Source organism: Oncorhynchus nerka, linkage group LG12 (genome assembly GCF_034236695.1).
Source record: "Oncorhynchus nerka isolate Pitt River linkage group LG12, Oner_Uvic_2.0, whole genome shotgun sequence".
NCBI classification, from domain to species: Eukaryota; Metazoa; Chordata; class Actinopteri; order Salmoniformes; family Salmonidae; genus Oncorhynchus; species Oncorhynchus nerka.
The window spans coordinates 65,228,283-65,251,807 of NC_088407.1; the positions used below are offsets into that span (position 1 = coordinate 65,228,283).

The 23,525-nt window shown below is 41.3% G+C and overlaps 1 protein-coding gene across 1 annotated transcript; it reads left to right on the forward strand.

The window, feature by feature from the left end:
• Positions 1 to 11: 11 nt before the first annotated feature.
• On the forward strand, positions 12 to 18,999 carry LOC115138607 (methionine aminopeptidase 1-like). The gene is made up of 12 exons (XM_029675646.2): positions 12 to 100; positions 397 to 587; positions 1,897 to 1,948; positions 2,453 to 2,559; positions 2,824 to 2,884; positions 13,142 to 13,233; positions 13,344 to 13,427; positions 13,558 to 13,696; positions 15,228 to 15,359; positions 17,216 to 17,359; positions 17,523 to 17,588; positions 17,749 to 18,999. The coding sequence occupies exons 2-12, from the start codon at positions 474 to 476 to the stop codon at positions 17,913 to 17,915; spliced, it is 1,158 nt and encodes a 385-aa protein (XP_029531506.1). The 5' UTR covers positions 12 to 100; positions 397 to 473; the 3' UTR covers positions 17,916 to 18,999.
• The last annotated feature ends 4,526 nt before the right edge of the window (positions 19,000 to 23,525 follow it).

Consider the following 23,525-nt stretch of genomic DNA (forward strand, 5'->3'; position numbering starts at 1 on the left):
CGAACGCGATAGTTTCTTTTGAATAAATTCAGGTAGTTCCCTCCCGGTTTCGTTCCGTTTGGTTCCTAGTGAATCCACCCCTGTTCCTCTTTGGGCATAGGTAAAAAAGTTTATTGAAATAAGTCATTTAAATATTATTTGCCTACATTTTATTAGTGTAATTGTCAATTAAACACGTAATAATAGTCATAAAAGAGGTGAATAATTTTTCTAAATATAATTGTATTGTGTAAACTAATCAGATATTGTATTACTCGTGCGCACAGTCAATACACAATCGTATTGTAAACGCTAACTATTTTTATGGTGAACACACAAATATACTTTATTTCAGCATATAAAATAGCCAGCCAAGGTCAGAACTACATGTTGAATTTCTCATAATTATGTGCACAGGCAGCGCTCGCGAGGTTCTCTCCAGCTGACAGATCGTCCAGTCCACTCCCCAGTCTCCACCCCTCCAGACTGCAGGCATGGCGGCTATCGAGGCTCGGGAATGCGAAACTGAAGGCTGTAGTAGCAAGGCCAAACTTCAATGTCCAACCTGCATCAAGCTCGGGATCCAAGGCTCATACTTCTGCTCTCAGGTAACATTCATTTTCTAATTCATTCAGTTAGAGAGGGGTCTGACATGATACACAGCGGCCCAGCAATACATAATTCATCACGAGGTAACATAACGGCCCTGGTTGAGTTTCCTCACACACCCCTTTAGCTAGCCTAGCACATGAAGCTAACTTACAAGCAATTTTCTGCATAAAACCCCAACGTTAGCTAAAAAGTAACGGTTTGTAAATATATTATCTAGGAGGTCAACAACTAATGTTATAATCATGTATGAAAAATGCTTGTTAAAGTTTTCTTTATGGGTTTACTAGTAAGTTAGTTGCTAGCTACTAGCTAACGTTAAGTCTGTGTTAGTTCATCTGAGCATCAAGTTTGAGAAGTCTAGCAAATTAACGTTAGCTGGCTAGATAGCTCTTCCTTGTTTGGCTATTTAACCATTTCATTCATTTTAACAAACAATGTCATTGAGCAAGTTAGGCTAACTGAGGCATGCGTTCAACACGCTGATGTGACGTTAAATCAAATGAATGAATATAGCTAGTTATCTGCCCCTGGCCTGGCTGTAAACCACCTGTGGCTTGCTTGTGTGAAATGTTGAGCAACTTTGAACGTTGTTAAATGAATGCATACCATTACCAATGGGTAACTAAGAGTATGTTAGAATGGGATACGGTCATTGAAATTGCCAAGTGGCAGTTTAGCTGTGTACCACTAGAGATACGGATAAAAGGCAATGTAATTAGTTTAAAGCTTAAACTTCTCTGGCAGTGTAGGCCTAGATTCATTTTTGTCTGATACAGATGGGTAGGCGGATCTGCTGCGACGTTCCACACAGGTAGTTCTGTCAGAGCCTCTATCCCACCCAGAGCCATGAGGCTAGTTGCATTCCAAGGGTAATTTTAACCCCACTACTCTTTCCTTATTCTATTGGTCATCCAAAAAAACAAACATTAATTGAACAACCAAGAGATTAGTCATGGTCAAATGGCCATTGACCTAGTTTTGAAAGAAAGTTATATCTTAGCCTTGTATGTCTTATTACCAGTTCGACTAGCCTAAATGGCAGCGTTCCTCAATGACACTGTTGGAAACTAAAGTGGTTTATGTAACGTGTGAAATTCAGAGCTCATTGGTTTCACTCCATCTGCCTTTAATATTGAGCAGGGATGCACAACTCCCAGTTAATTAGAGGAATTGATGAGGAATTGATTCTGCAATTAGGGCCAGTGAAAAACCAACAATCAGCAGACACTGCTGCCATTAACACCTGTACACCCCTGGTGTACTGAGTCATGTATTTCTCTCTCCTCCCCATGTCCTCTCATTCAGGAGTGCTTCAAAGGGAGCTGGGCCACTCACAAGCAGCTGCACAAAAAAGCAAGTATGTATCCTCAGCAATATTCTATCACATAGGCTTGCTCCCTTCCAAATCATTTTTCAAATAGACCAAAATGTCCCCTCATGGCGTTTGTCATTGTTCCCATTCTTACCTATCATCTGAAAGCATAGAATAGGTGAAAGCCCACATAATTGCCCAAACTTTTCCATCTATTTTTTATGGTGGAATAGAGCAATGGTGTAGCCATTCAAAATGGTTGATACACTGCAATCAGTACAAGCCATTAGAGCAGGGGCGGACAACCTGAGAGGGCAGCAACACAACTGATTCAACTAAACAATGTCACCATTAAAGGCAATTATTTATTTTGTTTGTAGATTTGGGCATTAAACTGCTTGGCTGGAACAAAAACGTGTACCCACACTTGGCCCTCATAGGCTAAGTGTGCCCACCCCTACCTTAGATGTTCACGTATACACACAAGACTAACTGTGATCTTTCACAATGGTGCCAAATCAGATGACTTAAATTACATTGTTTTTGCAGAGGAGGATAACCAGGATGAGGCAAAGAACTGCGTGGAGACCGACACCAACACAGACCCATGGCCTGGCTACCGCTACACGGGCAGACTACGCCCTCACTACCCACTCGTAAGAACACCTTTCTGGTACATTTCTAAATGGTGCTAATGTGCTGATATGAGCTTTTATGTAGGATATTTTTTTCTTGGCTACATAGTAGTTAATCTAATGTCCACATAACATGATTAATAGACGTAAACCACACAAGCTTTGTGTAAGTTTACTCATTAGCCCCCGGGAGCTGTGTAATCATGTCTGTAATCGCTCTTCTTGTTGGTTGCTTCTGTGAGCTCCATATAATCAATCTCTGTTGTCATTGGTTCCCCCATGTAGACTCCGATGAGGACTGTCCCCAGTGACATCCAAAGACCTGACTATGCTGATCATCCACTAGGTAACACTACTCCTCTTAGACTGAAACAGCCTCCAGTTGCTTTTAATTATTATGAAATCCTTTGGTGTCTATTTGGAAAATCTTCCCAAAGCTAGTATTATTTGTTGTGAGTTGTGTTGATATTGAAACATTACACTTTATCCAAGGAACATTTACACTGTCAATACTAGAGGTCAGCCGATTATGATTTTTCAACGCCGATACCGATTATTGGAGGACCAAATATGCCGATACCAATTAATTGGCCAATTTTTTTATATATATATTAGAAATAATGACAATTACAACAATACCGAATGAACAATGAACACTTTTATTTTATCTCCATAGTCTCAAATAAATAATGAAACATGCTCAATTTGGTTGAAATATTTCAAAAACTGTTGGAGAAGAAAGTAAAAGTGCAATCAATATGTGCCATGTAAAAAAGCTCACGTTTAAGTTCCTTGCTCAATACATATGAAAGCTGGTGGTTCAATATTCCCAGTAAAGAAATATTAGGCTGCTGTTATTATATTATATTTTTTGTGAATGCGCCTTTGTTAAATCATCCCCCGTTTGGCGAAGTAGGCTGTGATTCGATGATAAATTAACAGGCACCGCATTGATAATATGCAACGCAGGACAAGCTAGTTAACCTAGTAATATGAACTATGTGTAGTTAACAAGTGATTCTGTTAAGATTGATTGTTTTTATAAGATAAGTTTAATGCTAGCTAGCAACCTACCTTGGCTCCTTGCTGCACTCGCCTAACAGGTTGTCAGCCTGCTACGCAGTTTCCTCGTGGAATGCAATGTAATCTGCCATAATCGGCATCCAAAAAATGCTGATTACCGATTGTTATGAAAACTTGAAATCGGCCCTAATTAACCGGCCATGCCGATAAATCGGTCGACCTCTAGTCAATACCCAGTACTATACCTAGAAAAAATGATGGTTTCACGACAACACTATGACTTCGATACCAGGTTTTGTACCATAATACCATCACAATACTCAAAACAAAAAATTATGCCATGGGTGACCTACCGGGGAACAGTGGGTTCGCTGCCTTGTTCAGGGGCAGAACGACCAATTATTTTTATTTTATTTTTATTTTTTACCCTGTCAACTCAGGGATTCGATCCAGCAATCTTTCGGGTTACTGGCCCAACACTCTAACCACTAGGCTACCTGCTGCCCCAATATCATTACATTCAATGTTTTTTTTACGTCAACATTTTTCAGACAGCCATGGAACAATTATACATTCATACAATTAATTGTACTTTGGTAAAAACAATCTAACAAGATGGTATATCTCTTAAACTGGGTACATCAAGATGTATGTAGCCTATGCCTATCCACAATACAGGTGAATGTGAATGTATATTCACCTGTATTGTGGATAGGCCTGTGTGCATGCATTGCCCTTCGATTTGTGACTTATTTTATCAACAATATTTGCGTAGAAGTAGTTTTTTTTATTGTACCCCTTTTTCTCCCCAATTTCGTGGTATCCAATTGTTTTAGTAGCTACTATCTTGTCTCATCGCTACAACTCCCGTACGGGCTCGGGAGAGACAAAGGTTGAAAGTCATGCGTCCTCCGATACACAACCCAACCAAGCCGCACTGCTTCTTTACACAGCGCGCATCCAACCCGGAAGCCAGCCGCACCAATGTGTCGGAGGACACCGTGCACCTGGCAACCTTGGTTAGCGCACACTGCGCCCGGCCCGCCACAGGAGTCGCTGATGTGCGATGAGACAAGGACATCTCTACCTGCCAAACCCTCCCTAACCCGGACGACGCTAGGCCAATTGTGCGCCGCCCCACAAGCCTGGGCGCAAACCCAGAGTCTCTGATGGCACAGCTGGCACTGCAGTACAGCGCCCTTAACCACTGCGCCACCCGGGAGGCCATTGAAGTAGCTTCTTTTATAAAAATGTGCGCTGTCTCATTAACCAGCAATGACTTCATTCATGAGGCAAGAGTGAGGTGGCCCATTGCAACACAGTCAATTTGCAGAGGCAATAGATCATCTTTGGTGAGAGATGTGAACAAGAGACCAAATAAGTGAATGAATAATTTTGGTGACAAACGGTTTTCAAATCAGCAAATTTTGTATTGTGATTTGCACATTATCACTAAGTACTAGGATAGTGAATATATGTTAGCTTTAGCTGTCATCTAGCAAGGAAAGTCTGCCTATAAAGCTGGAAGCTACTGATATCTTCTTGCGTTGTAAAGTGTTCAAGCTTGTATGAACATTGTTTTGTGAAGAGTAATTAACAGTTTCAACATTTTTACATGCAGTGTTGTATTATTCAAATGTGTAAACTTCAGTGCAGCATGAGTGGGGAGCTAACATGATGCAGCCTAGACTCCCAGTGCAGGCTAGCAATGAGTAAGTGGAGAAAGCACAGTGCGCATTATAATAAGAGGTCGGCTGCGCTGATTAACAGACTTGATCCGTGAGACACATTTGACAGAAGTGCCCAAAGTAAAGACCAATCTAGTGCCGACCCGTTTTTCATGATCTAGTATCAAAAAAGACCGGAACAACGCTTCCCAGAAAAGTATTGATGTTTCTATGTTTAACATCTCACCTGACATACAGTATCAGTCATAGAAAATGGGTTACTGCCCCAGCCCTAGATTCCACTAAAGCTGATTATTCATGTTGTAACCATGGGAACCTCTAGGCTGAGCATCCATTCTGTCCATTAATTCATAGTGTTTCGTTCTCGGAGTGTTTAGAGCGTAAACTGGATGCTCTGGCTGAAGAGTAGGGTTGATCTGAGCGTTCTGATATCACAACGGCGGTCAAGCACCCAAGCTAACATTAAGTAGCTTGCTAGCTACTTCGAGACACAAATGAGAGAACACATCACTTAGACCATTTTACTCGCTCTAGCAGAGCTGATTAGGCTGTTTTAATGTTATCTAGAGTGTTGGTGACTAACTGTGCTGCTGGAAACAATGTTTTTTTTGCGGACGTTTACTGACACCAGTCAACAATGGGTGTTGCGCGTTCGTAAATTCATAAACTATTCTACACTCAAACACGAGTGCTCTGAAATCAGAGTGAATTTTACGACTGCACCATCTGACTGCTGATTCGGTTTGTGGATTCGACTCCAAAATAATAGATTCCTTGACTCCCATTTCTGGGGCTGCGGTCCAAATACTTAAGACACACCCTCGCATTATGCCCTTAGGGGAATCCCCGTCGCCATCTTGGACGGTGATCCAAATGATTAGCCAAGCAAGGGAAATTTGCAACGTAAGCCCCTCGGTACTTGTTTTTAGTTGGCTTTGCGAGTGTACAATTATGTTCACTCCGGGGCCTGAAACTCCCCATAATTCAATTTGCAACGATTGTACACCCGCTAAGAAAAGTCTGCGAAAACTTAAACAACATCAATGGAGAAGTCAACATACAAGTGTAAGTTAAAACCAATGCAAATAAATTAGAAATTGTGCTTCTAATGCACATGATGGCACAAACACGTCTCTTAAATAGTAATTATGTTTTTGTTTGGTTATCTTTTGGAATTTGTAGAAATAAAACAAGTTCCTTCAGAAGTTCCAGCCAGGCAGGCTAACGTTAGTTAGCTAATTAATTTACTGGCTATCATACAGTAGGCCCTGCAAGTGTGTCCTCATCAGACGTCATGATATGTCATCAAGTGTCCACTTAATTTGAGGGGATAGGGTGTGTCTTAAGTGTTTGGACCGCAGCCTGGGTGTCAAACCACTAGGAATTAACTCATACGATTCAGTATTTTTGCGACGATAGAGAAAGTTTTCCATAGTTTACTTCGAAAACACAAATATTCACATCTTTCACAGCAAAGAGTGAGCTACAGAGGGAGAGTGATTGGGGGGGCACAGCCATGCAGGGGTAGGCACAGCCATGCACGGGTAGGCAGTCAGAACTGTGCATTGGTGATCAGAAGATGTAGTCTATCACAATGCTTTAGTTCACAATTTCTTGGCTTGCAATGCCTCGGGCAAGTTTACTAAAGTAGGGGCTATCAATGAGTAGGCTGAGCTATACTACACGCAACAGCTCGAACACACTAGCGTTTTTCATAGCGAAGAGAAAGAGGGGCAAACAGACAGTCAGAACCACGTGCGTAGGCTATCTCTTGGTAATCTGTATCTGCCTCGTAAATTCACCAAAAGTATATATTAGGCTATCAATGATTAATGGCTAAACTATTCTTCATAGCGCCAGTGAATTGAAGTTGAACGAACATCAGTTTAATTAGGCCTTTGTCATCAGATCAGTCTGACATTTTAGTTGCAGCCCCATCTAGGGTTGCACATTTTATTCAGAGGTAGAAACTTTCCATGGGAATTAACAGGAATATATAGCAATTAATATTAATACCATTTAAATGTAGATGTTTGTTGCATTAAATATATTTATCATATGAAGACAAACATAATCATTTGCAATTGTTATAAGGTAAAAGTTAAATCCTCACAATAGCAATTTAATAAAGTAATTTAGTTACGAATTGAACTTTAATTAAATCAGTTGGCTCTTCACATGGGATGATTTCCCTGAACAACAAAAGGGAATATTGAATGATCCATCTCATGTCCCAAAAACGTTTTCAACATCTGTAAAATGATAGTTGAGAAGCTAACGCTTTGGTTGTCTTCTCAGGCTTCCATGTCTTCTCCCTGGACCTCCTCAATGTCCACTTCTTGGACATCAGACTCTGAGGCCTCATCTTCACTGTCACTTTCCAACCTTGTTGAGGATGGCTCGTTGTCAGGCTCAGAAAGCCTCATTTGCCCGGATGGCCACAATTTTTCAACCCTTGTATTGTTCAGCCTGTTGCATGCTTTGGTGTGTGTGTGTTCCCGAACAAGGACCAGTTGCGCTCTGAGGGGGTGGGATTTTGAGGATGATGGAGGAAACAAGGGAAAGAGCCTCAGATGCACAAAGTCTCTTCCACCAGGTGATTGATGAGATATGTTGGCATGACTGCCATATTGCATCTCCATCCCAAAGCCCTTGCCTGGAACTGTACTTCACCAGACTGCCAAGAACCTTGCTCTCGTCCAGGCCAAGGGGGTGAGACACAGTAGTGATGACACCATGGGCCTTGTTGATCTCTGCACCAGACAGGATGCTCTTGCCAGCATACTTTGGGTCCAACATGTACGCTGCTGCGTGTATGGGCTTCAGGCAGAAATCTTCACGCCTTTTGATGCATTTCAGAACTGCAGTTTCCTCTGCTTGGAGCAACAGTGAAGTGGGCAGGGCAGTACGGATTTCTTCTTACATCTGCAAGCAGAGTCTGAACATCAGACAGGATGGCATTGTCTTCCTCAATCTGTGCAGTGGCGCTACTGCTACTGGTTTCAGGACTTTCAGGCTGCTTACCACTCTCAAAATGCATCATCCAGGAGGATCCTCTTGATCGGGCTTTCCATATCGACAGACTGTGATATGGCCATTTCTTGGAGAGACTCCTTCCCCTCCAGGAGGCTGTCAAACATGATAACACCACCCTAACGGGTGTTGCTGGGCAGCTTCAATGTGGGGCTCTTATTATTCTCACTTTGCTATAACTTGATGACCCTTCACATACTTAACCATTTCCAAGGCTCTCTTGTAGAGTGTATTCATTGTTTTCAGTGCCATGATGTCCTTGAGGTTCAGATTCAATGCATGAGCAGCACAGCCATTGGGTGTGACGTGAGGGAAGGACTCCACTTTAGACCAAGCAACCTTCATGTTCGCAGCATTGTCTGTCACCAGTTTAAATACCTTCAGTGGTCGAAAGTCATTGATGACTGCCTTCAGCTCATCTGCAATGTAGAGACCGGTGTGTCTGTTGGCCCTTGTGTATGTGCTCTTGTAGAATACTGGTTGAGGGGTGGAGATGTAGTTCATTATTCCTTGCCCACAAACATTCGACCACCCATCAGAGATGATTGCAATACAGTCTGCTTTCTCTATGACTCGCTTGACCTTCATTTGAACTCTGTTGAATTCTGCATCCAGCAAATTAGTAGATCAAGCATGTCTGGTTGGGGGGGTGTATGCTGGGTGAAGAACATTGAGAAATCTCTTCCAGTACACGTTGCCTGTGAGCATCAGCGGTGAACCAGTTGCATATACAGCTCGAGCAATACATTCATCAGTATTTCTCTGACCATGTTCTTCCATTGAGTCAAAAAAACGTCTGATTTCAGGAGGACCACGAGCTGTTGTTATCGATAAGGTGTCTGATTCATTATTTTTCATCAAGTTGAGGGACTTTTGTCAGAGGTTGCTTGTTGTGAGCGCTGAGTGAACTTTGTGCAGTTGGCCAGATGATTCTGCATCTTTGTTGCATTCTTCACATATGATTTGGCACAGTATTTGGAAAGGTACATGGCTTTTCCTTCTACATTAGCTGCAGTGAAATGTCTCCACACATCAGATTGTGCCTGTGGCATTTTCCTGTAAAGATTTGAAAAAAATGAGTAAAAATAAATACAATTCCGTGTACAGATAAATAGTTAAGCAGTTAGATTAAACTCCTTTGTAAGATAAATGTTTTATAATGGAACATGTATGGAAACAGGTGCATTAACACTCAGTTAGCAGGCTCATGCAAGCTAAAATCCACATGGTAGCAAAAACTAACTAGCAGGAATTGTTAGAAATGATTTAAACACACTTTGCTGTAGGCTACTATTTACTAGTTAACAAAAAACCATGTATGTCATAAAATATATTCACTCCACCCAGTATTGTAATCCAAACTTACCAGAAAGCATGTAGTCCTTGACTCAGACAGTGTAGTAGTGTGGGCATAATAGCATCTCATTGGTGTGCAAGATCTTGAGAATCAGCTATGATGGAAGAATGCACTGTGCATGCATAGGGTTGCAATTCCATTGAATTGGGGATAGTTTAAACAAAATGACACAAGACCTAGACTTGCCTTGTGAATCCCACAATAAAGGTTCACTGTTTATAAGCTAACGTTTTTGATGAATTTAAGCAAAATTCCTGTATGCACAGTGCATTCTAACTTCTCATGGAAAATGTACTCAAAATTCCTGAAACTGACAAGAAAGTTTCCGAACCTTTGCAACCCTAGCCACATCTTGTGTAAGGCCAGCCAAAAGAGCTCCATTTTGCTGGCGATTTCAATGTTGGCACATGATATGATGGGAACTCCATGCATTAATTTAGCTATGATGCCACAAGCTTTCTAAAGATGCAACAAGTACTCTCATTTCGACTTATGTTACAATACCTACACTACCGTTCAAAAGTTTGGCATCACTTAGAAATGTCCTTGTTTTTGAAAGAATAGCAAAAAATGTTGTCCATTAAAATAACATCAAATTGATCAGATGTACAGTGTAGACATTGTTAATGTTGTAAATTACTTTTGCTCCAGATACACAACTAGTCTAAAGAAGGCCAGTTGTATTGCTTCTTTAGTCAGTACAACAGTTTTCAACTGTTCTAACAAAATTGCAAAAGGGTTTTATAATGATCAATTAGCCATTTATAATGAAACTTGGATTAGCTAACATGCCATTGGAACACAGGAGTGAAGGTTGCTGATAATGGGCCTCTGTACGCCTACGTAGATATTCCATAAAAAATCAGCTGTTTCCAGCTACAATAGTCATTTACAACATTAACAATGTCTAAACTGTTTCTGATCAATTTGATGTTATTTTAATGGACAAAAAAATAGCATTTCTTTCAAAAACAAGGGCATTTCTAAGTGACCCCAAACTTTGGAACGATAGTTTATGTATTTCTCTACTGAAGCAGCGAAGTAGTAGTAGCCAGTGCACAGTGAATTCCAGTTCAGGTTCTCTGGATGGCAAGGGGCTTGAACATTTTCCTCCATAGCCAAATGATCCTGGCAAAACCTCATGTTGCTAGGCAACCATGCAAACTTCCATAAATAGAAATGACTGTATGGAATCTGATTGGAATGTTGACTCCGGCCAACTACTGCATAACATATATTTGACCATTCAGTTAGCCAACACTCTAAGCGTGCGTGTTTTCGTTAATTAATAACTTTACTCATAACCCATTTCACATCAGTCACTTCACAGTTCTGATGATCTCTGCATTGCAGTGTTCTCAAAATTAGAATGTAACCTAGTTTTCTGGGCACTTCGAAATTTAAAAATCTAGACCTCATACAGCTTGGCTGGGTTAAATATAACCATAAGCAGCACAACTGTCGATTTGCTTTGCTGTCCTTTCCCAGAATGAATCGCCAGACAGTCTGTTGGAGCTAGGAACAGAAGCATATTGCTACACCTGCTAAATATGTGTATGCGAGCAATAATATTTGATTTGAGTCTGCCACAGTGCTGTTCATTGTTAATGGCATCAAATCGCTTCCTGTCGTCCTGAGTCTAGTCTACACAGTGTGACCCTGGCTAGTGAGATGGCATAATTGATCTACCCCTAGGCTTTCTCTGTTGGTTCAGAGTACAAACAACCCATTGTTGAACTGCAACTCAGTATTGTACACGTGTACATTAATGTTTCATCTCAGCAAATAAGTAAACGGGATGAATTCCTTCGTGTATGTTACAGTAGATGGCTGTTGTAGCAGGTGCCTTTTGTATTTTTGCTAGCTCCTTAGCAAGGTTTTGGGTCTACAGCACTTGAACTCTGTCCAGTTAAATTCTCCTACTCAATCCATTAAACGAGAACTTTACCCTATAATAATGTTTTACCTCTGCTTAATCTGTAGACAAACTAGCTTAAACAATGGCATACCTTTATACATTTGCTACCTTCTGAAAAAAGTGTATTCGTCTTGGTCGATCCCATGGTCATTCCCACTTGTGTCTGGCTATGTATGCAAGTGCTTTTGAGTGTTTGTGAGTTTAAGAGGGGGTGTATGTGTGCTCGCATGTTTGAGTGGGAGAGGCTGGTGTCTGAAGCTCTTTTCTACTCATCACTTCAGCAGCAGAAGTGGGTCTTATGGCAGGTACGTCCTACCCCACCCACAACAATCCCTTATCCCCCCATCTGTGCAGCACATAACCACACACTGTCTCTCCTCTTGTTGTATGTTTCTTTTGTATGTCTCCATCTGCGAACACCAGGCAGGAAACGGAACCATGGTCAAAGATATTGTGTTTCTGCATGGCATTGTTTTCATTCATCTTTTGCTGCTGCATTAGAGCTATGGTCTGTATTTTATCATAGTGATAGGGGTTTTGATTAGTAATTGTGTTGTCTCTGCTAAGTGGTTGATAAACATACTGATGTGGTTGTGGCTCATGCTTTAGTGATGTTGCCTACACCGATTATGACGCTCATGTCAGTGCTGTGGTCTATACATTGTATGTAAACATTGTTTGGTGTTGTGATCTGATAACCAGATAAAAACTGTACAAGAAGAATGACATGGGCCTTTTCAATGAAAATAGTCTAACCATGTGGCTCAACCAGAATAACTGTATGCCTATGTCAATAAAAAGGCCCCCATGCCATAGAATTATGTAGCTCTGAAATATTTCCATAGGAGTAAACGATATAGAGAATTCCACCCAGCCGGATAAGGATCCTTTCAGCTCTACAGGTTTTTAGTGTAAGGGGCAGAGGTTGATTTGGAGCGCCGCAGAATTGAGGCGGCTTCAGGAGGTCTGCAGATCAATATTATCATGCCCCTTGGTCAACTTGTGTAGAACTGCATCCTTGTGACGTGCTGTGATATAGTGTATTATTTTTCTTTCATATAGCCAGGTTAGGTGAGGACGTTTGGTGTCTACTTTAATTTAATGCAGTGAATCTATTCTGTGAGGATGTGGGCTTCAAAAGTTGCGTTTTACATAGGCAGCCCAATTCTGATCTTTTATTGTTGTAAGTCTATGCTAGTAGATACCATAGACTTCCAGTCGTTGCGCTAACACTAGTTAGCATTGGCTTGCAAACTACCTCGAACTACCTTCATACTGGAGACAGAGACACAAAAATGATATCCACTAGTTCATCGGACTATGGGGAAGTAGACAAAGGGCCTCATTTACAGAAGTATCCCTTTTAAGCTCTTTCCAGTAGCATAACTACTTATTTGAGCAGATGCATGAAGTGGTTGAGTCAGTAGACTGGTAGTCCGTTTTGAGTGAAAGTCAGACTGGGCTGAGTGATGTTCGTTGACTCAGTTTAATGGCAAGCTGATCAGGGTGAGTTGGTGTATGGATAGAATAGTGACGTTAAAATGAGGCCAGTATGCCTATTATTTTCGCTTGTATTTTTTTAAGGCATGTCTGAGTCGGAGCAGTCTTTGAAGGGCACTTCACAGATCAAGATCCTTCCTGCCGAAGACATTGAAGGCATGAGAGTTGTGTCTACGGTAAATTATTAGAATGTTTTTTAATCTTTCGCTGTTGCAGTTAATAACATACTCAAACAGTTTTAAAAACAGTGGTTTTGAAATGCAAAGTCTATTTCTGTCTTTTGTAGCTGGCCCGAGAGGTGCTTGACATTGCCGCCCTGATGGTGAAACCTGGCATGACCACGGAAGAGATTGACCACACTGTGCACCTGGTAAAGACACTAGCCTCCTTTTCCCTCTTTCCCATCCACTCACTTTCTCCTGTCGCTCTTTCCCTTTTTCACTCTTTCCTCCTCTCTCCCTCGTCTTGAACGTTGACGTGTAAGTACTTCCTTCCTCCAGGCCTGCACAGCCAGAAACTGTTACCCCTCCCCCCTCAACTACTACAACTTTCCCAAGTCCTGCTGCACGTCAGTCAATGAGGTCATCTGCCACGGCATCCCAGACAGGAGACGTCTGGTGGATGGTGATATCCTCAACGGTAGGTTTCCCAAGGGCAAAAAGTGGCTTCCATCTGTCCCTTTACCGTTACTTACTTGAATTGACTGGACAGGTGAAATATAAATCCCCAGTTGGCATCCTCCATATTCTTTCAGCTAATATGTGTTTTCAGATCATTGAGTATGATGTGGTTTAAATAGGTGAGTGAGACTTTAGACTATTGAGATGCACATAGAGAATGGGCTAGTTCCCGTTAGAGAGTCTGCCAAAGAGCTCTTGCTGACATCATGGTTTGACAAGAGAAATGGTTTTTATTAGTATTCAGCAAGAGTCTATAGGACTTCAGCCAAAATGTAGCCTGTGTCCTATATATGTCTGCTAACGGGACTATTCTCAAGAGAAAGATCCCATGAGACACTGCCAAAAAAACTGACTTACAGCATGGTTTGACAAGACAAGTGGTCTCATGAGCATGATAGTGCCCAAGTATTTATCCCTCTGTTACAAAGTGTGACTGAAATTGATTTAATTGTGATTTTCTTTCTCTTGTCTACACAAATATTTCAAAGTGAAAATGTCAGTGTCAAAGTGAAAATTAAATTATATGAATGCTAACTAACAAATTAATAAAAATGAACAACTTCAATATCTTGGTTGTATAAGTATTCGCCCCCTTTGTTATGGCAACCCTAAATGAGTTAAGGAGTAACAAGTTGGACTCACTCTGTGTGAAATAACAAGGGTAAACATGTTTTTTTAATGACTTCCCCTGTACCCCATTTATACAGCATCTGTAAGGTCCCTAAGTCGTGTTTTGAATTTCCAGCACAGATTTAATCTATAAAACCAGGGAGCTTTTCCAGTGCCTCATACAGATTGGTAGGTGGGTAAAACATAAAATACAGACACTGAATATCCCTTTAAGTAGGCTCAAGTTAGCACTTAATCTGTGGATGTTGTATGAAATGACCCAGACACCACAAGGATGGTTGTCTTTCCTAACCCAACCCAAGCCTTGCATGACCCGACATTATACATAGGGCCTGTTTTTTTCATCAATAAATAGGGTATGGGCAGGGCTCGGGTATCACTAAATGAATCACTACCAATTTGAAACGGAGCCATTTGCTCGTGCTCTGCTGCACAGTACACCAGACACTGGGAGAGGAATTCACCTTTCAGCAGGACAATAACCCAAAACAGAAGGCCTAATATATATATATATACTGAGTTGCTTTCCAAAGAGACATGTTTCCATGTAGCCTAGTTAGTTTTGACTTAAACCTTCTTGAAAATCTATGGGAAGTCTTGAAAATGACCATTTAGCAGTTATCCCGCATCCAACTTGACAGAACTTGAAGAATTTTGTAAAGAATAATGGGAAAATATTGCACAATCCAGGTGTGCAAAGCTTTTAAATACTTATCAGAAAAGAGTCAAAAGCTGTAATGTCAGCCAAAGGTGTTTTTTTAATATATATATATATATATAATCAAGATAGAGCATTATTTTATTATAGGCGCTGTATATATTTCTGCTAATGTTCAGCATTCCTCCTCCCCCCCCTGCAGTGGATATTACTGTGTACCACAATGGATTCCACGGAGATCTCAACGAGACCTTCTTTGTCGGAGAGGCAGATGAAGGGGCGAAAAAGCTTGTCCAGACCACCTTCGAATGCCTTATGCAAGCCATCGACTCGGGTAGGATCTCTTACCCGATGCCAGATAAACTAGTTTTTTTTATATATATATAATTGTGGATGACCGGCTCGAATAGGTCTTATGTAGCAAAATTATAAATTGTGTTTTTTACATTGAGTAAAAGTAGAGACTAGAAAATGGTATGTCATATACTGCAGTTGATAAACAATGGGAAAGTAATTGTACTTTTTAAAGTTGATAAACTTGTAACCTCACTTTTGAGAAAATGCCCCTTGAATGTTTTGGTACATCTACTGGAGAGCTCCTCTTTGTCTACACCCATTCAGAATTGTTCACAACATTTTAAGCCTTAATGATTCATGTACTAAACAACCAAAGATTTCATGACTAAAGGCTGAAACTACGGGAGTGTTGGTCAATTTAATTTGGAGTGCCAGTGTGCTCTGGGCTTTCGGAAACCCAGTGTTGTCAGATTGACCGTTTGTAAATTGAGAGCATTTCTCTCTCGGGGCGTTTAGAGCACACATTGGACACTCTGGATGAAACTTTGGGTTGATCTGAGCTTTCTGACCTAACAGCAGTCAAGCACCCAAGCTAATTGGCTAACGTTGGCTAACTACTTTCAGATACAAATGAGAGAACAGCTCACTCTGACCATTTTACTCGCCCTAGCAGAGCTGGTTATCCAGAGCGTTGGTGACTGCAACTGTGACGCTGGCAACAATTTAATTACACATTTTTTGCCCAAGTTTACCGACACCGAACATATTCGTTGGGTGTTGAGCGTTTGTACATTTGTCAGTTACTCTGCACTCTGGCACGCTCGGGAGAGTGCTCAGAAATCAGAGTAGATAGCGAGAGTAAATTTACCAGCTACGTCTATCGACAGTTGTCACAGTGACATCATAAACATTCTATTGAAATAGTTTCTTGCGTAGTGGAGTCTTAAATGTTGTTAAGACATCTAGCTAGCTAAACAATGAAACATAATCCCAACTCCTAACGTTAATACCCTGCATGATTCTGCAAGTAACTAACCAACTATGTTCAATGTTAGCTAGCTCGCTAACATTAGGCTATAACTAGCTATGCAAATGGCTCTGGGATACGAATAATATTACTACACAGATCATACACGTAACGTTAGCTAGCTAACAGTACACTTTAACTTGCCATGAAAATGCCTTTCTGGCAAAATTAGAAACTTGTCAAATCTGAAAATGAAGCTAGCTAGACTCTCTTACCTGTGTACATGGATGGATGCTTCTCCCTCTGTCACGGATGACATGCTAACCCTTAGTTTGAAGATGTAATCCGGAGACAGGTGTTTTTATACAACAGCCTTCTGTGTGTTTTCGGCTGTATATTTGCAATCAAAACGCCAGAATTTCCTTAGCTATCATACTCTAATTCCACTGATTTCAAAACTCAGTCCTCCAGAAAGTGGGGAGCAACAGTTATGCAGTTCTACCTAATATCTTTCAAAAGCCCCGTTTTGAAAGGATTACCTACACATACTGGCCAGGTCATATTATAGATAGAAGCATGCTACGTGGCAGGCCAATCCAAACTCATCTCTCGGCATGTTCAGCCCACTCATTGTCTCAGCCAACCATGGCTAGCTGGAAGGTTGTGGCTTTTTTCCATGGCTAAACCAACTAGGCTCGTAATTTAACAATTTTATTTGTATTTACAGATGGCATACAAGTTTATTTAAGGCACATGAAAGTTCACATGTTCCAGAAGGCATTTCTGACCAAATGCATTTTGATAAATAAATAAAGTTTGCATTCAAATGGCGCTCCTGTGAAGTAGTGACACGTGACATATGCCTAGTTTCCTGGAACGAGTCTCAATTAGGTCACTATCACAATGTCCCCCTCTTCCTTCTCTAGTAAAGCCTGGTATCCGCTACAGGGAGCTTGGTAACATCATCCAGAAACATGCCCAGGCTAACGGCTTCTCTGTGGTGCGGAGCTACTGTGGCCATGGCATCCACAAACTGTTCCACACTGCTCCTAACGTGCCCCACTATGCCAGTGAGTACCCCTCCGTCTCCTTCCACCAATACGCTTGTGAAATTGACGTCCCTTTCTCAGATAACACAGTAGCCTACTTCAAATTTTATAGGTCACGTACACGTTAATCCTCAAAGGATTTTGGGGGAAGATGTATAAATTGGTGGGTTTCCTTTCTTTGCAGAAAACAAAGCGGTCGGAGTGATGAAACCTGGCCATGTATTCACCATCGAGCCCATGATCTGTGAAGGTAAGGGTTCTCAGACATGACAGCAGATTTGGGGTATAATTTTGTTTGTGTGTGCTTAATGTAATGGTTGGTAATTGTATACCTGTGTTTTAATAATGTACTTGTGTGCTTAACACTGGCTACCTGTGTGCTTAACACTGGCTACCTGTGTTCTGTGTAGGTGGTTGGCAGGACGAGACGTGGCCTGATGGCTGGACAGCTGTGACTCGGGATGGGAAGCGTTCCGCCCAGTTTGAGCACACCTTGCTTGTGACTGAGACGGGCTGTGACATTCTGACACGCCGGCTGGACGACAACGGACGTCCCCACTTCCTCAACCAAATCTAAATGGGGGGAGGGATACAGCAACGAAATGACTGTCTCGTGGGCAGCTCACTTTGATCCCCAATGTCATATCACACATACACGCCTCTATAACCTGAGGCACGCCGCCCGCCTGCCCCCACCCCCCCCTCCGGAGGCTGTCCCTGCCGCGGCCTGGCTCTCACCGTTCCACGAATTTAGTGTTGTTCTCCAAGATTTACGGGAAGTACTTGAATACATCTGATATCAACTGTGTGGATTGTTTTAATGAGGCTGTTTTAAAAATAAATGTCTCATCAGGAGATGAAAAGTAAAAATAAAGAAGTGTATTTATGCGCAGTAGCAGGTTTAATTTTTACCTTGATTGTGAGCTTTGATTCTGTTGACATATTTGACTGCAGAGGTGTGGAAAGGGTCATGCTTCAGTTTGACTCCTTGACCTCTAGACATGTGCCACCTTACTGTGTTGCCTAATTGACAGCAAGGCAGCTGGGTCCTATTGACTGGCCAGAGAGGGGAGCTGTTGAGCTCAGTGTTCTGCTAAAGTGTGTAGTGCAGGTCTATTCAAACCTGGGTCCTGAGGTCTGCAGTACTGCTAGTTTTCTTTTCTCTTGTAGTGAACTAGTTGATTTAGGTTCATTGATTGACCAGAATCTCCTTGCCAGGTCTGGTTTGAATCGAGAGGAAAGCCTGCAGTGTGGTGGACCCCAAGGCCTGGACTGGAATTGCCCTGGTGTAGCGCGTTGAGCCTTAATCTGTGTGAATTAAGAATAACCATGCCAGATAATGTCTAGGCAGCATGTCTGTTATTCCTCAATCCAGTCGATCAATATTTACCTTGATATACTGTTGAGCAACACTCTTGAGTCTCCATTTTAATCCAATCTTTCCAGTTTCTCTGCCAGCTTTTTATTTCTTCTATGATGGGAGTAATAAACAGCTGTTCTGTAGTTGTGTGTGTGTGTGCGTATATGCTTTTGTGTTTGAGTGTGGTGAGGACTGTATAAATGCCAAAGGCTCTATTGCAGCAGAAGTCTGGGTTTACTACAGACCTGTGAATTAATATCCTTTTTCAGAGTACTGTATTATTAAAATAGTAATAACATAATCATTGACGTATTGATTGTTTTGCATTAGCTCAAAGTTAAGCGTCTCTTGTTTTGTACTTCTATGATGTGCACTTTAAGAGAATCTGACTGCAAATGACATGATACTCGTTCACTAGATGCTTTCTCCCAATGCTAGGCTCAATTATCCTGGCAACTGGGTTCAAATGAATTTGACCAGTAAGACAATCCTTTGAGTATCCTTTGATTTAATGTATTCAATTGAAATGGAGAAATAAGGAGTGATGTTATGGTTTTCAGAGCCGCCTCTTGAAATCTAAAATTTCAGGACAACACGAATACTGCAGGACCGAGGAAACGAGAAAGATTTACATTTAGTAAACACAAAATGGAAAGCAGGCTTTGTTGTGATTTTTGTGCAATGCCTTAAAATTTCCCAGCATGCATTATACTGAAGCCCTCTGATCCGTTCGAAGGGTGGTGTGTGGGTCACAATCATCCACCTTCAGCTTATTGTTCATGTACTCACTGACCAGTTTAGGAACACCCTCCACACTTGTATTTCTTATGGAAAGCAAATGCAAAGCATGACCTCAGTTCAATCAAATGATAGACAACTACACAGAGCTTTTGGCTCTCACTAACACACTAGACCCATCCCAGTTCCCGTCCAAGTTCATCCTGTCACCAGTTGGAATGGGTGAATGGAGATCTTTTGCCTGCCTGCTGACGAGCCTTCAGGGCCGCACTCTGGAACAGTCACTTACACAGCTGTAACCTTGCTATCGTGCCACTATGGCCATTAGGTGTAACATATGCTACAATTGAGATCACAACACTTAGCTGCAGTGGTGGAAAATTTACCCAATTTTCAAAAGTGAAGAAACCTTCATAGAAAATGACTGAAGTGAAAGTCACCCAGTAAAATACTACTGGAGTACAAGTCTAAAAGTATTTGGTTTGAAATATACTTAAGTATCTAAAGTAAAAGTATAAATCATTTCAAATTCCTTATATTAAGCAAACCAGTCTGCATCATTTTCTTTTACGGATAGCCAGGGGCAAGCCCCAACACTGACATAATTTACAAATGAAGCATGTGTTTAGTGAGTCCGTCAGATCAGAGGCAGTAGGGATGACCAGGAATGTTCTCTTGATAAGTGAATTTGATCAATTCCCTGTCCTGCTAAGCATTCAAAATGTAACGAGTACTTTTGGGTGTCATGGAAAAAAGTATATACTTTTCTTTAGGAATGTAGTAAAGTACAGATACCCCCCCAAAACTACTTAAGTAGTACTTTCAAGTATTTTTACTTGATTACTTTACACCACGGCTTAGTTGAGCATTTGTTGACATTGTTTGTTTTTTTATCATAAAATTGAGAAAAGCACTGTGCACTCTCTCTACACATTGTCAGTAAAAATGGTCATTAATTCCCCAAACACTCAAGGGTGGTCTGTAAAGGTAGAATCCACTTCCTCACCATGATCCCCATGTTGCACACACATATGAAGGAACAATCCTAACTCCTTGGCCACTTTAAACTGGGTTGAGGTCAATCCCAATGATCCTGGTCGCCTCAGCTGCTTTGCATCCCTTGATGGCAGCCAGGCCCAACGCGCCAAGGCCAAACACTGCACAGGTCGAGCCCGTCTCCACCTGTAAGGACATCATTGGGCATGCAAATCACCAAAAGAGACTAGGTGAGAGTTTTGTCCTGCTATAAACAATCAGTTGAATCAGTTGTGTTCGTAAGAAAATATTCTGCTTTTACAAAATGGCATGCTGTTTTCAAAACTTTTAGAAATGTTTTTTCCTGAAGGAGAGACACTACCATCAGGAAATCCAGTGACACCTTAGCTATGTTAATTGCTGCCCTGTATCCTGTGGAAATCCCACATCCCTGCCTTCTCGTCCACCTTGGCCAGCGAGATGTCTGCCACCACCATGTACTCAGAGAAAGAAAGTGCTGCAGCCCATGAAGTGGGCCAGACTTATCCCCTAACAGGAGAATTGACTGAATTGAACCCAGCCTATTTCTACAATTTATCGTCTTAAAATCTGATTTTAAACCTAACCGTAACCCTAACCTTAAATTAAGACCAAAACCACATCTTTGTTTTCATGAATTATTATGATGTAGCTGTTTTGACTTTGTGGCTGTGGCAACTAGTGACAACCAGATGTAGTGGCTAGAGGTTGTCTCTGATTTTGTTGGCTGTGCCCGGAACACTCACCTGATCTTTTGACCAGGTTAGTCTTGTGATTTTTACAGAACTTGCACTCTCCACACAGGGAGGTACAGGAGGATCACAGTATCCCCTAAAAACACACACAATAAATAACTTGTAAAAGCCCTGTATGTATTATATCAAGATATTTAAATAAAATTATTGAAAGCTCTTGGAATGTGAGCAATAGGAGGTAACAATATCCTTTTGTTAAATTTTTCTCTGACTCACTCAGTATGATCAGAGATCTGTATATAATGATGAGATGCTCACATCTCCGCCCTAACAATGGGAGTCGTCGTCCCAAAGGCGGGAAGGCTGGCGACAAGCTTAGATCCAAAATAAACCCATAGAAACTTATTGGGTTTATTTTGGTGAGTGTGAAATCTCTCGCTTCGCTGCTACCTCTCTGGTATGACTACCTGGTTTGAATGTTGTGATACCATCTTCAACGCTCTCCATCGTCCCAGCACCTTCACGACAGGGAAACCCCACTGGGTTTGAGCCACTCAGGGTTCAGGAATCTGTATGGCAGATCCCAGAGGCAACAATTTGCAACACATTCAGGGTATTTTAATTCGGCCAATTTAGGAGATGATTCAACTTTACCATTGTCCACTTAGGTAATTACAATAACTGCAGTGTTTTCAAGGGCAATCATGAAACCAACCCACCATAAATGTCAATGATGTTAGTAATTTAAGGGCAACTGGACTCTTGCCCTATGATTTCTGGTCACCCACTCAACTCTCCCCCTCCCAGAACTTGTCCCATCGTCACGGTAATCTCTTACTGTAAGGAGCACTGCAACATGGCAAGCTAAATCAATTGAATCGAAAGTAAATGAAAGAAAGCAGTTAATACTAAGTGTGCTATTGTGACCAAGGTATAAGGTACACCAGTGGTTCCATGCTATAGTACATGACCTTGTGACCTTTATCTTGATGCGCACTTCCTCCACGGAGAGGGGCTCCCCAGCCTAGCATGCAACTGCGGCCCGGCATCGGAATCACAGCAGTTCACTGTCACATGGCCAGACAAGATGCATTTCATTTCAATCAACACATTTGATAGAACGAAACACACATTTGACAAATCAAACCTTGTTTACTTTGTTTAAACTTGGCCACTAATTTCATGCCAAGGAATCATGTTTGGCTTAGCACTCAAATATGTATTTCCGCCCAGACACATACAGTATATACAATTTATAAACACTAGTTTTTCCATTGCCACGGATTGTGTGGAAATAATTGCAACAGTGGACTGTCTCCTCTCCCAAAACTACAGATTGCTCAAGCCCTGGATTTCTGCCTTTCTTTTCATTTGAAAAACAATAATCATACTCTTTATAGTTTAGCAATATTCTACATGACCTTTGATACATTGGAATATAACACATGGCCTCATAGTACAGTTTTTTGGGGGAAGTGAGAATACAGCACACAAAATGGCACACCCTCTTATAAACACTGGCTGAGCTGGAGAGCCTAAAGATCTGTCTCCCTGCTTGTGTCTGACTGCACTATCTGTGGCAAAGGAAAAACTACTGTAAATATATTGAATATTCTGTATGCGCTTTGAGTGCTAAGCCAAACATGATTCCTTGGCATGAAATTGGTGGCCAAGTTCAAACAAAGTGAACAAGGTTTGATTTGTCAAATGTGTGTTTCTTTCTATCAAATGTGTAGATTGAAATGAGTAAGGAGTTGCATCTTGTCTGGCCATGTGACAGTGAACTGCTGCTGTGGGGAGGACAGCTCATAATAATGGCTGGAATGAAATGAAAACCATGCATTTGATACCATTCCATCCACTCCATTACAGCCATTATTATGAGCCGTTCTCCCCTCAGCTGCCACCGCTGGACGACACAGATAGTTTTGTTGACATATCACCTTTACAAGAATATGGAACAATTTAAGATGCCTTCAGAAAGTATTCACACCCCTTGACTTTTTCCACATTTTGTTGTGTTAAATATAGATTTTATTTTGTCGCTGGCCTGCACACAATACCACATAATGTCAAAGTAGAATAATGTTTTTCGAAATGTTTTACAAGTTAATAAAACATTTAAAGCTAAAATGTCTTGAGTCAACTATTTAGCCCCAATTTCCTTAACAAGTCACATAATAAGGTGCATGGACTTTGTGTGCAATAATAGGGTTTAACATTATTTTTGAATAACTACCTAATTTCTGTGCCTGCCCCACACATACAGTACAATTATCTGTAATGTCCCTATGTTGAGCAGTTAACACAGATTCAACAACAAAGACCAAGAAGGTTTTCCAATGCCTCGCAAAGAAGGGCACCTATTAGTAGATGGGTA

What these genes read in the sequence shown, in the direction of transcription:
- LOC115138607 (XM_029675646.2), top strand. Translation starts at nt 474, where the DNA reads ATGGCGGCTATCGAGGCTCGGGAATGCGAAACTGAAGGCTGTAGTAGC. An exon ending in TACGCCCTCACTACCCACTC is followed by an intron (nt 2,560 to 2,823) that starts GTAAGAACACCT and finishes TCCCCCATGTAG; the next exon opens with ACTCCGATGAGGACTGTCCC. An exon ending in GGATGGTGATATCCTCAACG is followed by an intron (nt 13,697 to 15,227) that starts GTAGGTTTCCCA and finishes CCCCCCCTGCAG; the next exon opens with TGGATATTACTGTGTACCAC.